This window comes from Vulpes lagopus, chromosome 10, assembly GCF_018345385.1.
Source record: "Vulpes lagopus strain Blue_001 chromosome 10, ASM1834538v1, whole genome shotgun sequence".
NCBI lineage: Eukaryota > Metazoa > Chordata > Mammalia > Carnivora > Canidae > Vulpes > Vulpes lagopus.
The window spans coordinates 104,669,149-104,690,507 of record NC_054833.1 but is presented as its reverse complement, the minus strand read 5'-3'; the positions used below and the strand labels follow the sequence as shown (position 1 = coordinate 104,690,507).

The 21,359-nt window shown below is 49.4% G+C and overlaps 2 protein-coding genes across 3 annotated transcripts in view; one reads left to right on the top strand and one right to left on the bottom strand.

Annotated features, from left to right (window-relative positions):
- PMFBP1 (polyamine modulated factor 1 binding protein 1) overlaps positions 1–364 on the top strand; it is a 47,424-nt gene extending 47,060 nt beyond the window's left edge. Inside the window, exon 20 of the mRNA XM_041773054.1 lies at positions 276–364. Coding sequence (XP_041628988.1) covers positions 276–364 — 89 coding nt within the window. The remainder of the gene's footprint in view (positions 1–275) is intronic.
- A 1,798-nt stretch (positions 365–2,162) lies between these two features.
- DHX38 (DEAH-box helicase 38) lies at positions 2,163–21,248 on the bottom strand. Of its 2 annotated transcripts, none has more exons than XM_041771382.1 (27): positions 21,076–21,248; positions 18,343–18,682; positions 17,808–17,995; positions 17,052–17,153; positions 16,342–16,489; positions 16,065–16,183; positions 15,827–15,903; positions 15,191–15,346; positions 14,491–14,652; positions 14,189–14,296; positions 13,679–13,791; positions 11,859–11,996; positions 11,231–11,417; positions 10,918–11,103; positions 10,147–10,287; positions 9,708–9,818; positions 9,502–9,618; positions 9,209–9,316; positions 8,687–8,799; positions 7,931–8,139; positions 7,445–7,599; positions 6,851–7,006; positions 6,618–6,752; positions 6,330–6,455; positions 5,726–5,821; positions 3,980–4,101; positions 2,163–2,633 (listed from the first exon to the last, which is right to left on the bottom strand). In XM_041771382.1, exons 2-27 carry the CDS (start codon positions 18,663–18,665, stop codon positions 2,549–2,551), a joined length of 3,681 nt encoding a protein of 1,226 aa, XP_041627316.1. In that variant the 5' UTR covers positions 18,666–18,682; positions 21,076–21,248; the 3' UTR covers positions 2,163–2,548. The 2 variants fall into 2 exon arrangements, with proteins under 2 accessions (XP_041627316.1, XP_041627314.1); XM_041771380.1 differs by lacking the exon at positions 21,076–21,248 and adding an exon at positions 20,948–21,065.
- Between the last annotated feature and the right edge of the window lie 111 nt (positions 21,249–21,359).

Here is a 21,359-nt window from a genome sequence, read left to right as displayed (position 1 = left end):
CCAAAAAAAGGAAAGAAAGTGTTATGAAACTAGGACTTACTTTAGCCAAGGGGATTGTGAATAAAGTGCTTCGGCCACCCAGTGGGAGGATGTCACTCGGATTCCAATACCTGGGGCCCACAGAATCCTTTGCAGCAGCTCCGCTCCTACTCACCTGGAGTGTAATTTCCTCCCTTGAACCGAAAACACCCAGAGCAAACACCAGCCACTGCAACCTTCTCTACAACCACCGCGTTGCCCCATAAGCACTTGGCTTTTGAGCCTTCCCTACACAGCCCAGCTGAGGAGGAGGCTTCCTGCCATAGACAGGACCTGGCAAGCCAAGCTCTGGAATGAGCTAGAATGCGCCCCCATCTCAGCCTGAGACCCTCAACTACTGACATCTTTAATGTGTTCCAAGTACCATCAACCAGACACAATAAATGCACGTGACTAAGAGCAACGGGGCGCCCACCCTAATCATGTCCACTTCAGCAACCTCACTGTTCACTCACACCAGGAAGCCCGAAAGCCATTCTCCAGAACCCACTTCAGGGCTGTTGCCACAGGCCTACTTTTGTATCTCGGTGGGGGGATCGGTTTTTATCTGAGGAAGAAGTGGTAAGAATCAAGAGTATTAGAGCTGGAAGGAAGGATTAAAGATTTAAGGTGGATCTGAATGGAAAAGGTCCATAATTTAAAGAGCACATTAGAGACGGGTCCCGACAGACCCTTGTGTGGAAGTCCCAACACCAAAACCGATCTGGGAAGTGCTGCTGAGGGCTGGGAGCCTCCCCACACAGCCCGAGGCATCTGTACTGTGAGGTGTCCTTGCCAGGTGTTCCTGTTTTCAAATGAGAAGGCTGGTTTAACTCCTGGTTTTCATAACCTCTGGCTTCATTTTCGTGATCCAGGAAACTTGAAGGTAAGTGCGTGACCAAGGTCACAGCCTGTTAGTAACAGAGCCATATTCACTGGAAGCTCAATTTTTGCCCCATTCGGTTGCATCCCTAGCCCATGGCTGTACATAAATCACATGCCCAGCTTACTTCTTTCCACAGAGCAGGTCGACACCTTCTGCTAGCCCGTCAACCTGGTGTCAAGACTAGAAGCCTTCCCAGATGAGCCTCCGGATGCCCTCTCTTCACTCCAGAGCCCTGAAAAGGCAGTTTCTACCTGAATTCCCAATAAAGGCAGTTAGAGGTAAAGAGAACGCAAGTAGAAGTGGTAGCTGGTGTTGGCTGGCAAAGCCAGGCTTCCAAACTCCTCCATAAAACTGACTTAAATTTTAAAACCACATCCGAGGAAAAAAGTGAGAAAGGGAATAGAAGTAATGGTGGCCTGAGCCAAGAGGCTGGGGCTGAGGGCTGCTGGCTGGGGAGAAGGTGCTTCGGAGACCCAGGCCAGGCCACCCGTGACTCAGCCCCAGCACAGAACCCTGCAACCAGCACACCTGGCAGGAGCCCCACCTGAGGGTCAGAGCAAGGGCCATGTGTGATGCAAAGGGCCACATACCCACAAAGCCATCTCAGCAGATACAGGCTGCTTAACAAGAGCAAAGGCTAGGGATTCCTGTGCAAGGATCTTTTTTTTTTTTTAAAGATTTATTTATTTATTTATGATAGACATAGAGAGGCAGAGATACAGGAGGAGGGAGAAGCAGGCTCCATGCCGGAGCCTGACGCCGGACTCGATCCCGGGACTCCAGGATCGCACCCTGGGTCAAAGGCAGGCGCCAAACCACTGAGCCACCCAGGGATCCCCCAAGGATCATTTTTTATGTGAAAATGAGCAAGCAGTATTTTATACTGTTTATGTGCCAACGCACATGCCAAGTGGAAACTTCTATTCTGAGCAGTAGAGCACCCAACCCACCCCTGGGGAATGGCAGAGGGTGCATGGGTGCTCACTTCCCTGCCACTTGGCCATCGCCAGCCTCCCCCGCCCACCAGCCTTAGAACAGCAAAGCACCCTAGGAGTTTGGCCTGCCCAGTGCCCCAGGCCATCATCCTTCCGTCAGCTGTCCCACCGGCCAGCCCCCCTGGGAGAGCCACTACCTGGAGAATAGAAATAAGGAGAGCTGAGGTTTTAGATCATCCCAAAGAAAGTCAGAGTCCTGCCCATCTTCTTGTTTATTATGTGATTTAGGGCAGTGAGGGAAAAAGGAACAGTCTGAAATGCAATAACATTTTACAAACAATAAATTTATTTCCAAATCCTGAATTATAACCAAATTACAATTCCCTCTAGATCTATTTTGCTGCTTTACACAGAATTTAAAAAACCATAGTCACAGCCAAGTCATTTGTACACCAAGCGTCCGAGGAATGGTTTATTTGAATACAATGGGTCCGGCCCCCTCCTGCTGCCCCGGCAGCTCAGCTGCTCTGCAGCCCAGGCAGGCACTGAGGAACTCCTCCTCCCTCCGCGGCAGAGTTGGCCCCTGCAGGGGCTTCCCCCAGGGGCCAGGATGTACACGGATGAAAGCACACAGATGAAAGGGTTTTGTGCAGGCCCGGGGCGCTCTAGCCACAAGGCTCAGGACTTTCTCTGCAGGAAAAGCCTCAGCTCAGAGCCCAAAGCGGGCTGGTGTGCGGCGAGGCGTCATGGGTTCCCCTTGCTCCTTCCGGCCTGGAGTGTAGATCTTTGTAGACCTGGAGACACGGAAAGAGGGATGAGGAATCATGCTGCTGCTCGCTCCAACCAGGATGCACAGTAAGATAAGGAGCCCGAGGCCCTGAGGCTTCTAACTGGTGTGGGAGCAGGCTTCGGGCCTGAAGGGTCTTCTCCAGCACATTTCCACCCCCACTGCCTTCTTCATTTGTGATGGGGAACAGAATAAAATATTACCTCATTCTGATATCCAGCAAGGACTGCTAGAAGGTAGATTTTTTAACAATTCCTTCCATACCTCATAGGTGAGCCATAGAGGTAGCCTTCCAGCCACCTCCCAGGCTGCCACTCCATCTATGTAATAAAGAATCTAGCTGACCTTTGTCTCGAGGTCTTGAGAGGTAATCTCTACACCCCTGGGATTTCCCAAGGGACTAAATGTCTCTGTTACTCATGGTGGGCCCTCAGACCACATCTGATCATTTCTCCTAATGAGATGATCCAGGATGAGAGCTATACTTTGAGCCCTATGATATCAGCTCACCCTCTGTGGAAAGGAGGCTGGAGACCGGGTCAATCACATGGATGCTTACCCAACCATTCATGAATGAATGCCCATGAATGAAACCCCAACAAAATTCTGGACATGGACGCTTCCCTGGTTGGCAATGCCCTGTCCATACATCACACATCAGTATGCCAGGAGACTAATGTGGCCCTAAGGACAATGGAAGCTTCACATCTGGGACTGTCCCAGACCTCTATCTCTGCATCTCTTCCTTGAACTGGTTCTGATTTGTATCCTTTTGCTATAATAAAACTATAATCGTAAATATAGTTCCTTCCCGAGTTCTGTGAGTTATTATAGCAAAATATCGAATGTAGGGGAGTCTATTTTGGGGATCCCCAAACTTGTAGCAAATTGGTCAGAAGTGAGAGTGACCTTTGACACCCCCCCACGCACACACACACTTTGAGCTGGTGTCTGAAGTGCACACAGTCTTGTGGAGAACCGTGCCCTTCACCTGAAGGTGGCTCTAACTCAGAACTCCAGCAGACACACACAAGTCCAAGGCTCCAAGGCTCCACCGTGAGTTCTAAGTCCTCGTTTGTCAGAAAAGCTGTAACTTTTCCGGCCCACCACAGGCCTCAGTACATGACAATGACCAAGAGTTGCAGATGTATCACCAGCCTTGAGAGTGTGTCTGGAACTTCTCCCAAGCCTCCACGTGGGACCAGTCAACTTCCATCACGAATTCGGCCCTACAGACTCTACTTCTCTTGGGTCACAACCTTGCATCGGGACTTGCTTGGTCTATCGGGTTGGTTCCCAGAGCCTCCCATGGACAGACTCCATCCCAGCCAGGGTCCTGAGGCCGAAGCTCACCTGACACTGCCCAGAGGGCTGCGCTTTTCCTGCTCCTGCCGTCGGGCTCGCAGCTGCTCTTCAGCAAGTGCCATCTCCTCCTCCATGGCAGAAGCTTCCTCTTTGGCCCGTCGGCGGTTCTCCTAGAAAAGAGATAGAGGTACTGGGGACCACTGGAGACTGGCCGATGAGGAGGCCTTGTCCGCACCCATGCCCCTGCTGTAAGCTGGGTGACGTGTTCACTGTGCCAGCTCCCAGAGCCAGGGCCACATGGCTCCCTGCCCCTAAACCAAGGCTGCCTTTTCTTTTGAGGCTGAAGCCTATTTTCCTTATTGATTCAAGACAGACACTGCATGATTCAGTCCTAACCCTGTGGTCCCAGCACTCCACTCAATTCAGTGAGTACTTTCACTCTCTTACCAAGTTCACCACAATGCCGGGAAGGACAGGAAATTAGGAAGACATTACCACCTAGCTGGGAGGAACACACCCAGGGGAGATGGGTGTGGGCCCAGTGTGGAGAGTATGGACAAGAGGAGAAGCAAAATCCCAGCAACATTCTGCAACCCTAAACAGCTCTGGGCATCCACGGACAGTCAGACTGTGAGGAGATGGAGTAGCAGCTAGAGAACTCCTACTGGAGGGATCGCAGAACCACCGATCAATCTCAGCATCCTCCCAAGTGGGACCACCAGACCTGACATGCTTCCTAACAGGATCTAAAAGGAAGTTCACAACACCACATGCATTTATGCACCTTTGCCCAAAACAGCTAAATCTGAATCCTATCAGGCGTTTAACTACTAGTTTAGAGAAACAGCACAGGGGAGAGGCACAAGTTAAAAACCATCATGAAAAAGCAATTGGTCAAATACAGAAGATGAAGCATTCTACAAGTGACCTGGTTTCTCCAATTAATCAATGCTGTAATAAAAAATGGATGCAGAGCATGTTCTAGAATAAAACACTTACCGCCTATAACTAATTATAATGTTTAGATCCTAATCCAAGCAAATCATAAAAAATTATCTTTGGAATGAAAGAAGAAATATGAATAAGGACTAGAAACTCAGATAACATTAAGAATTAAATGTGTTAAGTGATAATGGCATAAAGGTTACATTTTAAAAACAAATTAAGTTCTCTTAGAGATGCTTACTCAAGTATTTATTGGTGAAATAACATGTCTGAAATATGCTTTAAAATCTTTCCAGGAAAAAAAATGAGTGCGTGGAGGGGTTGGAATAAGCCCAACAAGACTGACCAAATGTTGATTATTACGGAGATTAGGTGATGAATTCATGATGGCTTCCTATACTGTTTTTTACACTTTTATGAATATTTGGACTTTTCAATGAGGCTTTTTTTTTTTTTTTTTTTTAAGGCATGGGTGGCTAGTTGGTTGAGCATCTGACTCTTGATTTCAGCTCAGGTCATGATCTCAGGCTTGTGGGGTCAAGTCCCACACTGGGTTCCATGCTCAGTGTGAAGCATGCTTGAAATTACTCTAATTATTTACTCTAAATAAGTAAATAAAATCTTAAAAAAAAAAAACAAAAAAACAAAAACCACGAACTCTCAGCAGGCCAAGCAACTGGAGTAGTTGGGAGAACTCTGACAGACCAATCTGGCTCAATCACAGCTTTTGTATTTGAGAGAGAAGTAAGGAGGGTAGGAGTCAGATGAGGACATGTCTTCAATACCAGGTTGAAGGGAAAATGGCTCCCACAGGAAGCAGAACCTCCATGGAAAGTGGAGGATCCTTACCTGGCGAGACTTTCCTGCCTGTTTTACACTGTAGAACATGGGGCCCAGCTCTGCTAGCCATTCTCCATCCACTGCGGTCACACACTGCATGTACTCCTGCAGGCAGAGGGTCACAAAGTGGTGGTCACAGAGGGGCCATGCCTTGGGCCGTCCTTCCCATAGCAGTTCCACAATTAGGACCTATGTGAGAAGGATCTGACCCCCAGCCCTTTGAAAAAGGCAAACACAAGCCCCAGACACTGGAATTCTAATCCTTTCTCCCATTCAAATTCCTCCACACTTAAAAACATGCCCCTAGTATCCAAGAGAAAAGGCCTAGCCCCTCAGAAAGCCCTTCTAATGACACCAAGAGGGCTTGCTTATCCCAGGCAGGAAGTAGGAAACAATCCTGCTGGCACAGCCATGGCTACTATCATCTAAAGGTTAACTCTGTATAAGCTTCCCCCAAACCCAAATGAAAACCAATCTCTCAATTCCCCTCAAAGCAACACATGCAGCCTCATCTCCCAAGCTTAAAACTCATACTGGAAGGCAACAAAAGGTTCCAAAGGCCTGGCCCAGCCAGGGACGCCTACATCACACAACTGTGTCAGAAAAGACTCACCTTGGTGGTCATGACCAGCTCATGATATACTATGTAGTCTGGGGTGTAGCCCATTCCAAAGAGTGAGCTGGTGGGGTGCAAGTGGCAGGGCATCCCTGTCCGGATATTCACATATTCCCCAATTCCCTAGGGAAGAGACAGAACAGGTAGCCACACCAAGAAAATGCTGCTCATCTGGGCAGCCACTCCCCTTGTTGACACAGACCTCGGTGGGGAACCCAGATCTGCAGGACCGTGCAATGAGAAAGAACTTTGTTCTCATACAGTTATCAGGCTTCTCTGGCTCACCTTGAGCTTGGCTGCCTGGTGGAAATAGGCAGCACAGATACACTTCCTGACGATGTCCCAGTCCGTGCCGCACGAGGCCAGGCTCATCCGCTGCTGCACCATGATGTCCTTGAGCTGAGCTCGCACCTCCCGGACCTAGAGCAGGACACAGGGCAGGAAAGGATGGAGCCCTCCTCCTCCTCCCTACCACCCCCTCACCCCAATATCCTGCTTATCTGAGCTCCTGCCCCCACCTTCCGCATGGCCTTGGCATGGATGAAATGATCGTTACACCAGATGGTGGAGTAATTATTATTTTTCCACTGCAGGTAGACGTTCAGGTAGGTCAAATGATCACTCTCAGGGACAGCAAACTTCTCCCGGATTTGATCACTTTCCTCTTCTCGGCCCTGGGAAGGAAAAAGGACCTTTACTCTCTGCACAGGGAGTCCAGGCCCACCGAGAAGACCCTGGAGGCTCTCCCACTGTCAGCTATCTGCACACACGACTTCAAACATGTTGATATGTGGCCCTGACAATACAGGGAAAATAATACAGCCTATAATGAAGTATTTACTCTAAAACAGGAGAGCTCAGGCACAACATACTAGAAGATAAAAAAAGATAAAATTTTCCAATTGGTCTCTGAGAACCACTGATCTAGCCCATGCTTTCCCTTACCCCAACCTGCTCAACAGAAATCAGCAGTATTATTCTCTGGAAACTTGGACCCTTGTCCCTCTATCCCATTTTAAAGAAAGGTACTAGTCCCCTCTAATCCTGCCTCAGGCCCATAAACTGCCCTGTGGCTTCTGGGAAGACAGAAGCACAGGACACCCCGTCCCCACCTTGGGCCTGTAGAAGATGGCTGGCACAGACAGCATGGAAACAATGAGCAGGATCTCAGAGCTGCAGCCCATGTCACAGGACACGATGAGCATCTTGGACAGGGCTGGGTCCAGCGGGAACTCCACCATAAGCCGCCCAGTCGAGGTCAGACCACCTGGGAGAGGAGCCAGTTGAAATGCTGAGTGGACACAGTGAAGTCAAGAAAGAGAAAACCCGGGATCCCTGGGTGGCGCAGCGGTTTGGCGCCTGCCTTTGGCCCAGGGCGCGATCCTGGAGACCCGGGATCGAATCCCACATCAGGCTCCCGGTGCATGGAGCCTGCTTCTCCCTCCGCCTGTGTCTCTGCCTCTCTCTCTCTCTCTGTGACTATCATAAATAAATAAATAAAAAATAAATTAAAAAAAATTAAAAAAAAGAAAGAGAAAACCCCATCACCAGAGGCCCAGAGGCCCTGAGGCCCTGCCTGGCTCCCAGGGCCTCAGCACCTGTGTTGTCCAGGGCCCCGAGGATCCAGAGCTGATACATGGAGTTGAGCATGTTATCCTCAGGGGGCGGGTCCATGAAGTGGAACTGCAGCAGGTCCTGCACGCCCAGGGACTTGAGCAGCAGCACCACATTGGCCAGGTTGGTCCTCTGGATCTCAGGCACTGTGGTAGTCAGGAGCTCATTCTTGTAGGCACTCTGGGTGTAGAGCCTGCCAGGAAGAAGAATCCTGAATTTCCACCTATTCAAAATTCAGTCCTGCCAGTTCATTCACCCTTCTGCTGGAATCTCCTACACGTTTGTTTCATTTCTGGAACCAATGAGACTGCGGCTAGAATTATGGCTTGGTTTTGTTTTCTATTTTTCTGTGTTTTTGTGACTTCTGTAATCAATATTTCTCACAATCAGAAACAAAGAGAAAACTGCAGAAGTGTAAAAGAACCAACGGTGTAATTTGTTCAGATCTATCCTCTGAAGGGAAGTGTGCTGTGTTCCAAGGCCCGTACGTGCAACACAGGTCTGCCTAAAACCCACTGCCCCCCAGACCTCAGAGCTGCCTGGAAAGGCTACTTCTTCCACTCAGCAGCCTATGATGAGAAGACCAAGGAGCGGCAGTCCCGCCCGCCATTAGTGCCCGGCCTCAGGGACCCTAGGGCCAGCTTCCCTCTGCTGGACCACCGTCCAGTCCCCGCCGCCCCAGCTCCACACTCCGCAATCCCAGTACTGCCCCAGAAAGCAGGCTAGCACAGGGCTCCTACCTGAAACACTGACCTGGGCCCGTCCTGCCGGCTCGCCCCGACCTCTGGTTGGCATTGGCCTGGCTGATGGGGTAGATCTGTAGAGCATCCATGCCAATCCTGGGGTTGAAGACCTGGGAGGGGACAGTACAGAGCTGGTCATGGAGAGAAAGGGCTAAAGGGGGAGGCAGCCTTGAGACAAAAACAGACAAGCCGTGGTTGCTACACATCACAGAGCATAGTGTTTTAGGAATGCAGGCAGCCACCCTTTTGAAGCCAGGAATCTTAAGAAATCTCCCCCACAAATATGAGCTCTGTGATCTCTATTGAGTTATTAAACCATCTACTTCATAGCATTATCACGAGGATTAAATCAATCAAGTGCATGGCAAAATCAGCACTCAAATGTTAGCCTCTTAAATACCACCTCCACTTCTGAGTCCATCCCTCATTTAAAGGCTGAGGACCCGGGGCCCGCCTTCCCACCTACTGAGTTGGCTTTGGGTGAAGGTCCACAGCCCTAGTGCCTGTGTTTTCTTTTACCTTTAATTTGCAATATCCAGAGTCAATAACAAACATGATGCCGTCAACAGTCAGAGATGTCTCAGCAATGTTGGTGGCAACGATACACTTCCGAACGCCATCTGGAGCCTAGAGCCAGGCATGATGTACAAGGAGGGCAGGCTGTAGGCTCTCAGGTAGGAAAGACTCCACAAGGGAAAGACCACACCCACCCCTTGCCAGAAAAGTAACACCTTGTCTCTCTCATCCTCCCTTGGGAGAATCCAGAGAGACCCAAAGGTGGGGACCCAAAACAGACACTCTTGTTGTCATACCTTCTGGAAGATTTTAGCCTGGAGGTCAGATGGCAGCTGGGAGTAGATGGGCAGCACAGCCAAGGCAGGTGCATTCTCCAGTTCCTCCAGGTGTTCCACAATCTGGTCTGAGGTTACCTAAGGGCACAGAGAGAAGCCATGAGACACCAGAGCCCCTCATATGCAGGATACTACCCATTCATCACAGTCGTGACTGAGGCACGCACCTCAATGTCCTCTTGGCCAGGCATGAAGATAAGGATGTCCCCGGGGGCCCCTGAAAGGTGCACCTGTAAGGACTGCTTCACTGCGGCCTCCACGTAATCCTCCTGCGGAGTCTGCAACACCAGCCAGGGACATGGTCAGAGGCAAGTGTCAAGGGAAATGTGGGCCAGCACCCCTTTGGGACCGGTGGCCAGTCACTGGTGTGGGGCTAAAGGAGGTCAGCCTTATAGTTCAGAGCTATAGATGGGCCTGCCTGCCCTCCCTGGACCCTGCACCTCTGCTCCAATAAAACCTCCCCCCAGAGTACAGCTCTTTATCTGAGCCCTAGAGCTGCAGGTTGCCCCATCTGCCCCATGGTACCCACAAAACTTTTCCCAGCTTTCCTTCCAGCTGGATTCTCATCAGAGATCAGGACTGATTCAAAAAAGGAGGCCTTAGTACCTTGCTGAAGAGAATGTCCACAGGGAAGGTACGACCAGGGATGTGGAAGATGGGAACATTCCCAAAAAAGGCAGCAAATTTCTCTGCATCCATAGTGGCTGACGTGACAATGAGCTTCAGGTCTGAGCGCCGAGCCACCACCTAAGGGAAGAGGTCAGTCCAAGGTTTCTCCATAGATTTGGAACCCTTGGCGGCCACCCCCCAATCTCATCAGTACTCCCCACTGAAGCAGAGGCCGAAGCTGACAGACTGGCACATTAGATCCTTAAGAATCCTGAAGCCTCACCCAACCAAGTTGGGATGAGCACTGGGTGTTATACTGTATATTGGCAAATTGAACTTCAACAAAATAAAAAAAATTTTAAAACTAAAAAAAAAATAAACAGTTGAACGTTAAAAAAAACTATATATATATAAGAACCCAGACTAAAGCTTAATTACTAGCTCAAAATCATGCCCCTACTGTGAATACATTGTGAATAAACAAATACATATGTCGACTTTCAAAAAAAAAAAAAAAAAAAAAAAGAATCCCGAAGCCTGAAGCCAGGGAGCCATAGCCAAGAGACCACAAGCAAGAAGAAAGCAAACTACACCACCAGGCCTGGACCTGGCAAGCTGGAAGCCTCCAGGCACACTCCGGCCTGTCGGAGACCCCCTCGGCTTCCCCAGCCTGGAACGCAGCCCACCTAGACCACCTCAGTCACTAAACAGCAACAGGGCACCAGTCAAAGCCCCGCACGCACAGATGGACCGTACCCCGGCCCTCACCTCCCGGAGCAGCCCAAAGAGCACATCAGTGTTGAGGGAGCGCTCGTGGGCCTCATCCATGATGACGGCGCTGTAGTGATCCAGGTCTGCTTCCCGGAGGGACTCCCGGAGCAAGATCCCATCAGTCATGTATTTGATCAAGGTGTTTTCTGAAGTGCAGTCTTCGAAGCGGATCGCATAACCGACCTGAAGGTCAGAGAGAAATGGCTCAGCAGCCCCGAACCCAGCTCACTGCTACCACGCCCAGTTCCGGGCCTTAGCAGACCACCTCAGATGGATGGAAGCCATGGGCTCGGCCCTCATGGCCACTCACCTCCTCACCAAGGTTTCCGCCCATCTCTTCACTGACTCTCTTGGCCACAGACATGGCAGCCACACGCCGAGGCTGGGTGCACCCGATCATACCATAGTCCGTGTAACCATCTTCATGCAAGTACTGCGTCAGCTGAGTGGTCTTCCCACTTCCTGTCTCTCCAACTACGATCACAATGCTGTTATCTCTACAAAGGAGAGAAGATGAAGCACAAATTGGGCTGAGTGAGTCACCTGGGAGCCTCTGGGAAGATAGGGCCACTTCATACGCCCACATCTGGCTCTCTGAGGAGCACGCCTGCTTAGAAAGGTGGATTTCCCTGGGAAAACAGCCCAGAACTGAGACACCTCCTACAAAGTCTAGAAGATGGTGGGGGTTAAACAAGTGAACTAGAATAAAGCAAGGCTGCCTTGCCTGCTTCATGCAAAGTAGCCCAGGGTACCTGTATCAGACAAGAAATTTTTTTTTTCCTTTCTCCATCACATGCAACCCATATTAGTTAAGAAAAAATTCTTTGCTTTCTCCATCAGATGCAATGTCCCAAAGAAAAAGAGCTACTGAGTAAACACAAGGGACAAAGGGGACACCGATTCAATAGTGGAACTCCCAGGCCCTGGGAAGGAATTACCTGATAATAGTGAGTAGTTCTTGCTGCACAGCAAAGATGGGCAGGTACTGTCTCTGCTCCAGAATTGACTTCTTTTTGGCAAATTCGCTGCTGGCTTCACTCTTTTTCTTCATGTGATCTGCAAACTTCTGCTCTGTCCTGAGAACACACAGCAGCCTAAGTAAGCACCATGCACAATTTCCCCCATTGCTCTTCCCACACCCAAGAATAAGAACTACAGGGCACCCCGGGTGGCTCAGCAGCTCAGAGGTTTAGCACTGCCTTCAGCCCAGGGCGTGATCCTGGAGACCCGGGATCAAGTCCCACATCGGGCTCCCTGCATGGGGCCTGCTTCTCCCTCTGCCTGTGTCTCTGCCTGCCTCTCTCTCTGTGTCTCTCATGAATAAATAAATAAAATCTTAAAAAAAAAAAAAATGAACGAGAACTACCTCAATAAGATGCAAGAAATCTTTGAGACATCGGAGCAGCCAGGTAATCTGAGATGCTCATCTCCTCTGGCCTAAGGGACCAGACATCCTGTCGGAGAATCCATCATCCACGCCAAGTATGACTCAGAGAAGTTCAGATTAGGAAATGGGCCAATTCTCGGCCCTAAAGAGCTCGACCAGAGAGGAGCTGAAATCACCAGGTCATTATCTTGTACAGAACACCGCTGAGCAATTTCAGCACAAAGTGTGAAGGGCTAAAAGGAGCCGTTGAGGCTGCACAGTCCTGACCAGGCTCAGACCTCTACTCTTTCCTCCTGGTAGGAGGGCAGAGTCTGTATAGCTTCATTTTCAAAGGATTGTGAGAACAAACCTTCCCACTGAGTACTGACCAACAGCCTCTACTGCAAGGACATGAACACACACCTACACTCAAAAGTACCATGTAATTTCCCCAAGCCCACAGAGCAAAGAGAGCGGTTCACTACAGCCAAGGTCCACACGACTGCCACCCACCTCTCTCCCAAGAGACCCGCTCCCTGTCAGACCTACCACACCCTCTGCCAGGTGTCCTACTTCTAATTTTACCATCACTCCTGGTTAGCTAATGATCAATGCCTAATGGGGTAAGTTAACTATAAGCTAACAAGGGCTAATCAGTGGTACCAACTTCTCACGGGGGTCACTACTCACAGGGTACAGAGGATTATTCACTCAGTTGCCGGTTCACTGAGACTTTAGAATGTTCAAAGATGACACTCACAAGGGACATTTGAGTCCAGTCAGCTACCAAATGTGGGAACCCCAATAAGCAGTTCTCTACCATCTGCTTACATACCTCAATGAACAGGGAAGATCTGTTTTCAAACCACTGTTAAAAGAAGCCATTCCTTTAAACTAAAATCTAAGGGGGCAAAGGCCACCTCCCAATGCTGAACCTCTGAAATGCACTCCAGCAGCGTGGCTAAGATACTGGATCCCAAAGCTATGATGTCTGGGTCTCATCATCATCACTCCACCATTTATTAGCTGGGTGACTGCAAACAAGTTACGTCACCTCCCCGGCCTCATCCTCCGCACACAGAAAACGGGAAGGAGAGCACCTGTCCCGCTGGGACTGTCGGGAGACTTCAGGGGGAAGCATCTGCGAGGCTTTTAATGCCAGCAGGCAGGGGTCAGTCCTGTGGCAGTGGCAGTGGTGGTGGGAGGAATAGTATCCAGGAAAAGCTGATGGTGGGAGGAGAGAAAGACCAGGAGGAAGGGACCAGAAGGGACCAGAAAACCCAAAGCGACATGATTTTCCTAGTCACGAGCCACAAGTCCTATCAGTTCCCCAGCAAGTATCCTGGAGGCCCCCAGTCTTTGGAGCCAGCCCACTGCTGACCAAGATCCTACCTATAGTCCACTTTACCGTCTTCTGTCAGGGCTTTATCTGGCTCTTCCTCTTTCTTGACACCCATTATATCTCCCAGTTTGGTTCCAGCCAGCTCCCAGTGCTTGTGTTGAGCCTGAAAAAAAAATAATGAAAAGTTAAGGCGGCTCCATCGTGTAACACGACTATGGTCAATGGAAAATCAATCCCGCTTGACAAGGTGCTTCATCGAGCAGGTGGCAAATTCCCACAAGGCAGCAGTGGCGCTGAGCCTGCTCCCCATCCTCCGTCTCAAGCTCCCCAAGCATTAGGCCTTGCGGTTGTCACCACTAAGGCCCTGGCGGAGGTACACCGCGCCCTCCTCCAACAGCTGTTTCTTGCTCTGTAAGTGTCCCCTCACTTCCAACAGGAACGCTACCTGTGAGATCTAATATAATTTCTAAAAACAAAGACAAAAAAAAAAAAAAAAGAAAGAAAGAGAGAGGGGGGAAGAGAGAGAGAGACTCCTCAGCCCCAAATGACAAGAAACCAACCTTTTTGCGTTCCTTCTGCTCCCTGTGCTTCCGCACAGTTTGGCTGCCTTTTCGAGCAATAATGGCCAGGTCAGAAGTGGCATCCTTGACTGGAATCACAGGCTCTGGCTGCAGGAGGTTGAGGAAAAAGAGAAAATCCCTTCTAATCATTAAACGCCACAGGAAGGTCCACTTCACAGCAGCCCCAGTAAACGGAACCGACTGCTATCCTATCAGCCCGGCAGCCTTTTTTCTCCTCTCATTCTTCTTTTCTCACCTCAGTTCCACCTGAGCTTTCTTCTCTCAGGCCACAGGAGCCTCACCTGCTTGGTGAAGACGATACGCCCATCCAGAAAGGGAGGAACCAGGTTATGCACCATCAGATGCACCTTGGCTGCGCTGTCCTCCTCAAAGTCCTCGTCCACCTCGAGCCGATGGACCACGCCGCTGGTGAGCATGCGGTTGGTTTCCCAGCGCTCGTTATCCTGTGAGGACACAACAGGAGGCCACGTTCAGACTGCCACCAAAAGGCATCCTGGAAGGTCACCAGGCAAGTCCACATATCACGGCCTGACAGAGGGGCCATGGGGCGCCGCGGAGATGTCCCAGGCTTCTGTGCCCTGCGGCTCCTTAGAAAGAAGAGTCACTTTCCCAGTTACCAGCAGTGTTTTTTCTAAGAAGCAGCCCTTTACATGAGTCAGAACCTCCACATGGACAAGTGGTGTCTCCAGCCCCACTCAGAAGCACAAAGAACACAGAGCCAGGTCCCACCCTACCACTTCCCATCCACAGCACCCCTCGAGGAAGGACTGCGCATGAAAGAAGTTATGAGTCAGGGAGTTTTATCTTAAGCTACTGAAAGGTTCCATGCCCACCCCTCCTCTGCCTCTAGAGGGACAGCGACACCTAGTACTTCAGCGACGGGGAGGCGAACTGTGCCGCCACCAGGTGCACAAGGCCTGCGTCTCTCCCACGTGCTCCCAACTCCAACTGAGTCAACTCCGACTACCGTGGGCAGCCCACCTCATTGATCTGCCTCCGCTGAGCCGAAATGCGTTTTTGCTTCTGTTTATGCAGGTGCTGCTCCCGCCTTCTCACATAATCCTCGGAGGAGTAGGCCAGGGGATTGTGGAATTCATCGTATCCCTCATCCATCATGTACCAGTCCCGGTCGGCTTGCTGCAGCACATGGGACAAAGCAACAAGAGCAAGGGACACATGGAGTTTATGTGAAAGACAAGACCAGAGAGGAGATGTTTGGTAAGAAGTCACTGGTGTGGTGAGGCCATCCATGTGAGACAGGCTGGCAAAAGGCCACCCTGCTCCCAGATGAGCCATCTAAAGGAGAACTATGGAGACTGACTATATGGCAGCCCCTCCAGACAGCACTTCTTACATGTACCACGTGGTGGCACCAGCACTTAACTAAAAAAGTTAGGTGGGCCCTGCATCCTGTGAGAAGTTTCACCATGGAGCCTGTGCCTCTGTAAAGAGATTCCAGAGCTTCAGGACCGAATAGGGCTCACCTCCCAACACTGTCCAGTGTTAACCTCTGTTGTCAAAATCCAATTCCACTGGAGTGTCACTCATGACCCACTCACCTATGGAGTGCCACGCCACCACCCCTCATTCAATCCCTCAAAGATGTAAAGTTTTTACCCTTTGATCATCCTCCCATTGTTGCCGTTCCTCTTCTGTGTCAAATGAAATTCCTTCTTCGCCATCCTCACGTCTTCCTGAAGGAGAACACATAGCAGGTCAGTCCAAATGACCCCAGCTTACCCCTATGGCCATCAACAGCCCTGCAAAGTTGCACAGCTCCAGAAGTGCAGCTTTGCTCAGCCTCACCAGGATAAGCCATCCTGCTTTCCTGCTTCCTCCTCCCACCCTGCCTTACCTCGGCCCCTAGACAGACGGGGCGTGGACCCCAGGTGTTTTCTGTCATCGGCCCACTCATTGTATTTGTAGGATGGGGTTGGCAGAGGCGTATCATCTGAGTACCTGCTCCTCACAGACCTGGGAAACAGTATAACCAGCATCACTTAAGCAGTCACTAAAGCGGAGACATGTTCCCCAGCTGCCATCTGCTCTCCCAGCCCAGATCCCTTTGCCCTCTACACATCCACCCTTTGTCATCACCCAGAGAAACTGAGCTGTTCTGCCCAGAACATCACCTATCCCGATCTCGACTGGACTGTCGATGGCTCCGGTCAGAATCCCGATAGGAAGGAGTTGGTGAGGGTGATTCCCACTGCGAGCGTCTTGAGAAGCCATAGCCACTGTCCTCTTCCTCCCACGTAGACCTTGAAGGGGTAGCTGCATCTGGAGCCAGAGAACACATCCAGGAGGAAACATCTAACTTAACCAGGACAGGGCTGTGGAGCTATCAGCCAAAAGTCAATTCCCCAAATTTCTTTCTTTCACCACTTATAAACTTTGTATCTATTTGTAACAAGTAAGATGGTTTGGACAATTTTTAAAGATACCTGGATTTTAATGGTCCAGTTTCCATGTGTTCATAACATTTTTCTTTTTTGTTTTAATGTGTGTTTATACCATTTTAAGAAATATGCAATTTCTCTCAGCAAACATAGTCCTCTTGAATATAAGTAATTAATTTTAACAAATACTCTTCCCCAGCTCCTTATTCTTTCCTGCCATTTGGAAAACTGGCCAAACAACCTGCCCAACAGTTTAGAGGAACATATCCATCTCAAAGGGTCCAGGGCCTTCCTACCTGATTGAGAACCAAGTATTCCAGAAATTCATAGTGGAATCAACAATTCTGACTCTATTCACATCAAATCACCTACGGACGGGAGTCGCTCACCCTGCCTTTTACATACTCAACCCCTCACAAATCACAAGCAATGGCTCAATCTACCTTTAGGTCGGTGTCTCGGGCTCTCCGGTTCATTTCTTCTGCTGCGCTCTGACCCTCCATCCCGCTCTGATCTGCTGCTGTGTCTGCTTCTGTCCCTCTCATCTGTCAAGAGCCACACACAGAGCTTAGGATATATGTGTCCCCACCTAACTTCCACCCATCTTCACCCTAGAGAAAGGACAGGCCTTCCCACTCACTCACAGGTGCAACCTGCACTGCTCTAATGCGATCCATGGGCTCCTGAAACTCACATATCCCCATTCTTTCAATGGGAAAAAATAGTTACTGGCTAGAAAGTTTCAAACTCACAGTAACAGTTATTTTCCTGCAAGAATTCAAAAAACAATAGTTATAAGTCTACAGTGAATAGCTTTTTAGTAGTTACAAGCCTATAAACTATAAAACTTAAAACAATACTGAGCAAAGCCAGCACTGGATTTTATGTCTAGCTTTGCTCCACAGCACTGTCCTTTCTCTATCACCAACACTGCTGTAAATTTTGTTTTTTTTTATACATATTACCCAATATCCTCTTTACCACCAATTTTCATAATAAAACGAGGATCACGCACTCAAGCAAAGCAGCTATTTTGCAAGTAATAGCTCTTAAACTGCCTGCTTTCCCAATCCTGACACAATCAAAACCAATAGGGCTCCCTAATTATTGGGCATTGGAAAAACTCCTGCAACAGGAAAAGAGGCTGACATGTTCATTCAAATGCTTAACAGGCTATAGAAACTATTCTGCTCAGTTACCTCTCTCTCTCTTGCGGTCAGAGTCTCGATCCCGTGATCTCTCTTTCTTCCGATCCTTTTCTTCTTTGGACGAGGCATAGACACCATGTTCCCGCCGCTCCCTCTCTCTCTGCCGACTGCGTTCCCAAAACTCTTCACTCACACCACCAGGATGGGATGGAGTCTCTACCCGAGCAGATCGATAATGTCTGAAACAGGGAGGGCAGCTGGTAAAAGACCCTTCCTTAGGAGAAATACCTTGCCCCCAGGCCTCCGGTGGGCTGACCTGTCCTTTTCCACTTTATCTCCCTGCAGGCTTACTTATGGCAACAACCCAAAGCATTTCTAACCCCCATCCTCTATTATTTAGTCACCTTTGAATGTTCCCCGACAAACCTGAAGAAAACACCAATTCCTATCTACCTTCAATATGATAGAATCATAATAATATCATAAAGATCTACATGTCCAACAAGAAAAAAGAAATAAATAGGAGATGTTATTTTCTGGCCTCCACTCTCATTCCCTTTGGGTCAACCCATCTAAAAGCCTTTACCTGTCTTTTCGGCTATGTCGGCCAGCTTGGTCACTACCCTCCTCCTCAGCATCTCTCTGGTCATCCTTGCTCTCTTCCCAGTCCTTGTAGGAAGAAATTCTGGACTTCTTCTTGTCCTCCCCTTCATCCTTCTCCTCTCGCTCCCTTCGTTTCAGGGAAGCTAACAAGTCCAGTCCCAGCAATGAAGGACGGGGGGCAGGAGCCTTGAAGACATGCTGCTCACTGGCTGCACTTTTGGTCTTGCAAATAAGACCGCCAACCTGAGAGTCCAGATCAGTGCCTTCTAATCGATGGATTGAGGCATCCTCGCTGGTGTCCTCCATGACAGGCTCTGGGATGTCTGTGGAAGAAAGTCAAACCATTTTGTACTGGATGTAAAAGGAGAAAAGATTTGACTCCACCGTATCCCAAGATAACTACAGTTATAAGTATACTCAGGGGGGTGACCTCTCCATCAAGACCAGGCTTTGTTTAGCTATCTCTTGCCAAGAACTTTCCATTAAGTCAATGACAATCTCAAAAGATCCTGATCCCCACTCCTACACACATCAGAAATACACACACACACACAGAGAGAGAGAGACTCTCTCTCTCTTTCTCTCTCTCATCCACCAAATATCAGGATCCAAGAGGGTATCATCCAGGCAAAAACAGACCTCACTAAAGGGCACTTATCAGAACATGACGGCATATGGAAAAGGATTCTAGGGGGAAACACCACTAGATTTTAAGTCAGAATCCTCAATTAGAGAGCAAGCTTTTGACATTTTCTACTTCTGTGATTGTAAGCAGATAAGTTGGTGTTTGGTTAGGCATAATTTCTATATTTGAAAAAATAGAAATACTTTTTCCTTTATCTATTCCATGGAAGTATCCTAAGAATCAAATACAAAAGTGTGTGAAAGCTCTCTGTAACCATAAAGTGTTACATAAAGGTAAGTGTTACATTATTTTATTTGCTGTGCTCCTATAAACTGCTGGGGCTCAACATTTTTCTACCGGAGTTCTTTTGCCTCTCTCTCCCTTTAAACTACAGATACAGCAGAGTAGTCACATTGGGGTATAAGGCTACCAACCATGTGATCCATACATGAAAGACTTTTTGGGGACCAGTTGTGTTTTGGAGAAAAGAATTACCTCACAGCAGTTGAAATCTGTTTAAAGACAATCCACGTTCACCAAAAATATTGATGAGAAACACTAGGTAATGATATGGTGTTCCTGAAAAGTATTAAGGCGATTGTAAGATTTTCCCACACAACTTGTAACAAACTCCTCTTTACCTCCCATTACACACCAACAACTTATAAACACACATGCCTGGATAATTCTCCTTTCAGCAAGTCAGTGAGGCAAAGGAACTGTTAAGGTGTAGGGTACCACCAGAATCCAGAATGTTTTTGCCCAGCTCTAATTAACAGGCGCCGCTCTAACAGGGAAATATCGCCAAACAGACTGGACGCATAATACAAACAAGGACACGAGGGCTGCATCTTGGAAAATGCCATCAGGTAGAAGAGGAGGGAGAGACCTGCATATTGATGACGTCTGTGTGCAGGTGAGGAAATCTAAATAGGAAGGTAAACACAGGGATCCCTGGGTGGCGCAGCAGTTTAGCGCCTGCCTTTGGCCCAGGGCGCGATCCTGGAGACCCGGGATCAAATCCCACGTCGGGCTCTCATGCATGGAGCCTGCTTCTCCCTCTGCCTATGTCTCTGCCTCTCTCTCTCTCTGTGTGACTATCATAAATAAATAAATTTTTAAAAAAAGGAAGGTAAATACATGTATGTTCTGCTCACCAGTAGTGTGAACTCGAAAATAAGTCCTATACTGTGAAAAAGAGAACCTTGTCTGTCTTGCTGTTGCTGTACCCAGTGCCTGGCAAAATTAAACATTTGATGAATAAATGGGTGAATGAATTTAAACTGATTCGTGGAGAACAGGAAGCCCCACGTTTCTAGAGACAGCAAAGGAAGGTATCAACAGCCCAGGACAAGGCATCTGAGGAGACCTAATTAGCTGCTGAGAACAAACAGGAGTTAAGGGGCTGGGTTCTGGGGAATGATTAATGACAAAGAAACCACAGAGAATACAAAAAAAAAAAAAAACAATTCAGAAACACTAGATTTACTAATTCAACAATTTTTCCCTGACTGCCTTCTGTGAGCCAGTCGCTGTTCTGGGCAAGAGGAAAAGAACAGAGAACAAAACAGACCAAACTCCTCGCCTCCTGGAGTCGACACTGTAGTAGAGGAGATCGCCTAGTGAAGACACACTGAGAGGCGAGAAGACACAGCCGCCCGGCGTGTGGCGTGTGGCGGCGTCGGCCGGGGAGGGCTAATGCAGGGGCCTGAGGCAGCGTGCGGGGGAGCCCCGGGGCAGCATCCCTGCACCTCCCGCCAGGAAGCGGGATCTGACCGGATCGAGGAGGAAGGATGCGGCCAGCCGCACCGGCGCAGCATCCCTACGGTGAGAAAGGCAAGCTGGGTGACAGGGATGGGGCTTCGCAAAGCCGGGCTGGAACCTGAAGGAAGGACCCATATCCGCCGCTTGGAGCTGCCATGATTGGCGAAGGGCAGGCCAGGAAGGAAGAAGGGGCACTCACCTCACCAAGCCCGCCTCTCAGAACCTTCCGTCCCAGATTCTGGGGCGCCGGCACCACCACCCCTCACTCAGACAGCTTCACAGACCCAAACCCAAACCGCGAACGCGGCCATCACTGTCCCATAATACCTTGCGCGGTCCCCTCTATCCATCCGAAGATACCATCGAGGGAAGACCGGAAAACGCCGGTTCCCCGCTCCAAATTGTGGGACAGAAAGCGACCAAGCGCTCAAGGCTAGAGTGTCCTCCTCTGGGACTCTGATTCGGAGACACTTCCGAGTCTCGTCACGACCAATCACAGCCTAAAAGGCGAGACAAGACGGAGGGTGAGGGCAGAAGGTCGGTCATGTTTAATAAGGGCGGAAGTGACTCCACAGCTTCCGGTCAAAGCCCGGCAAAGTGGGCAATGACTC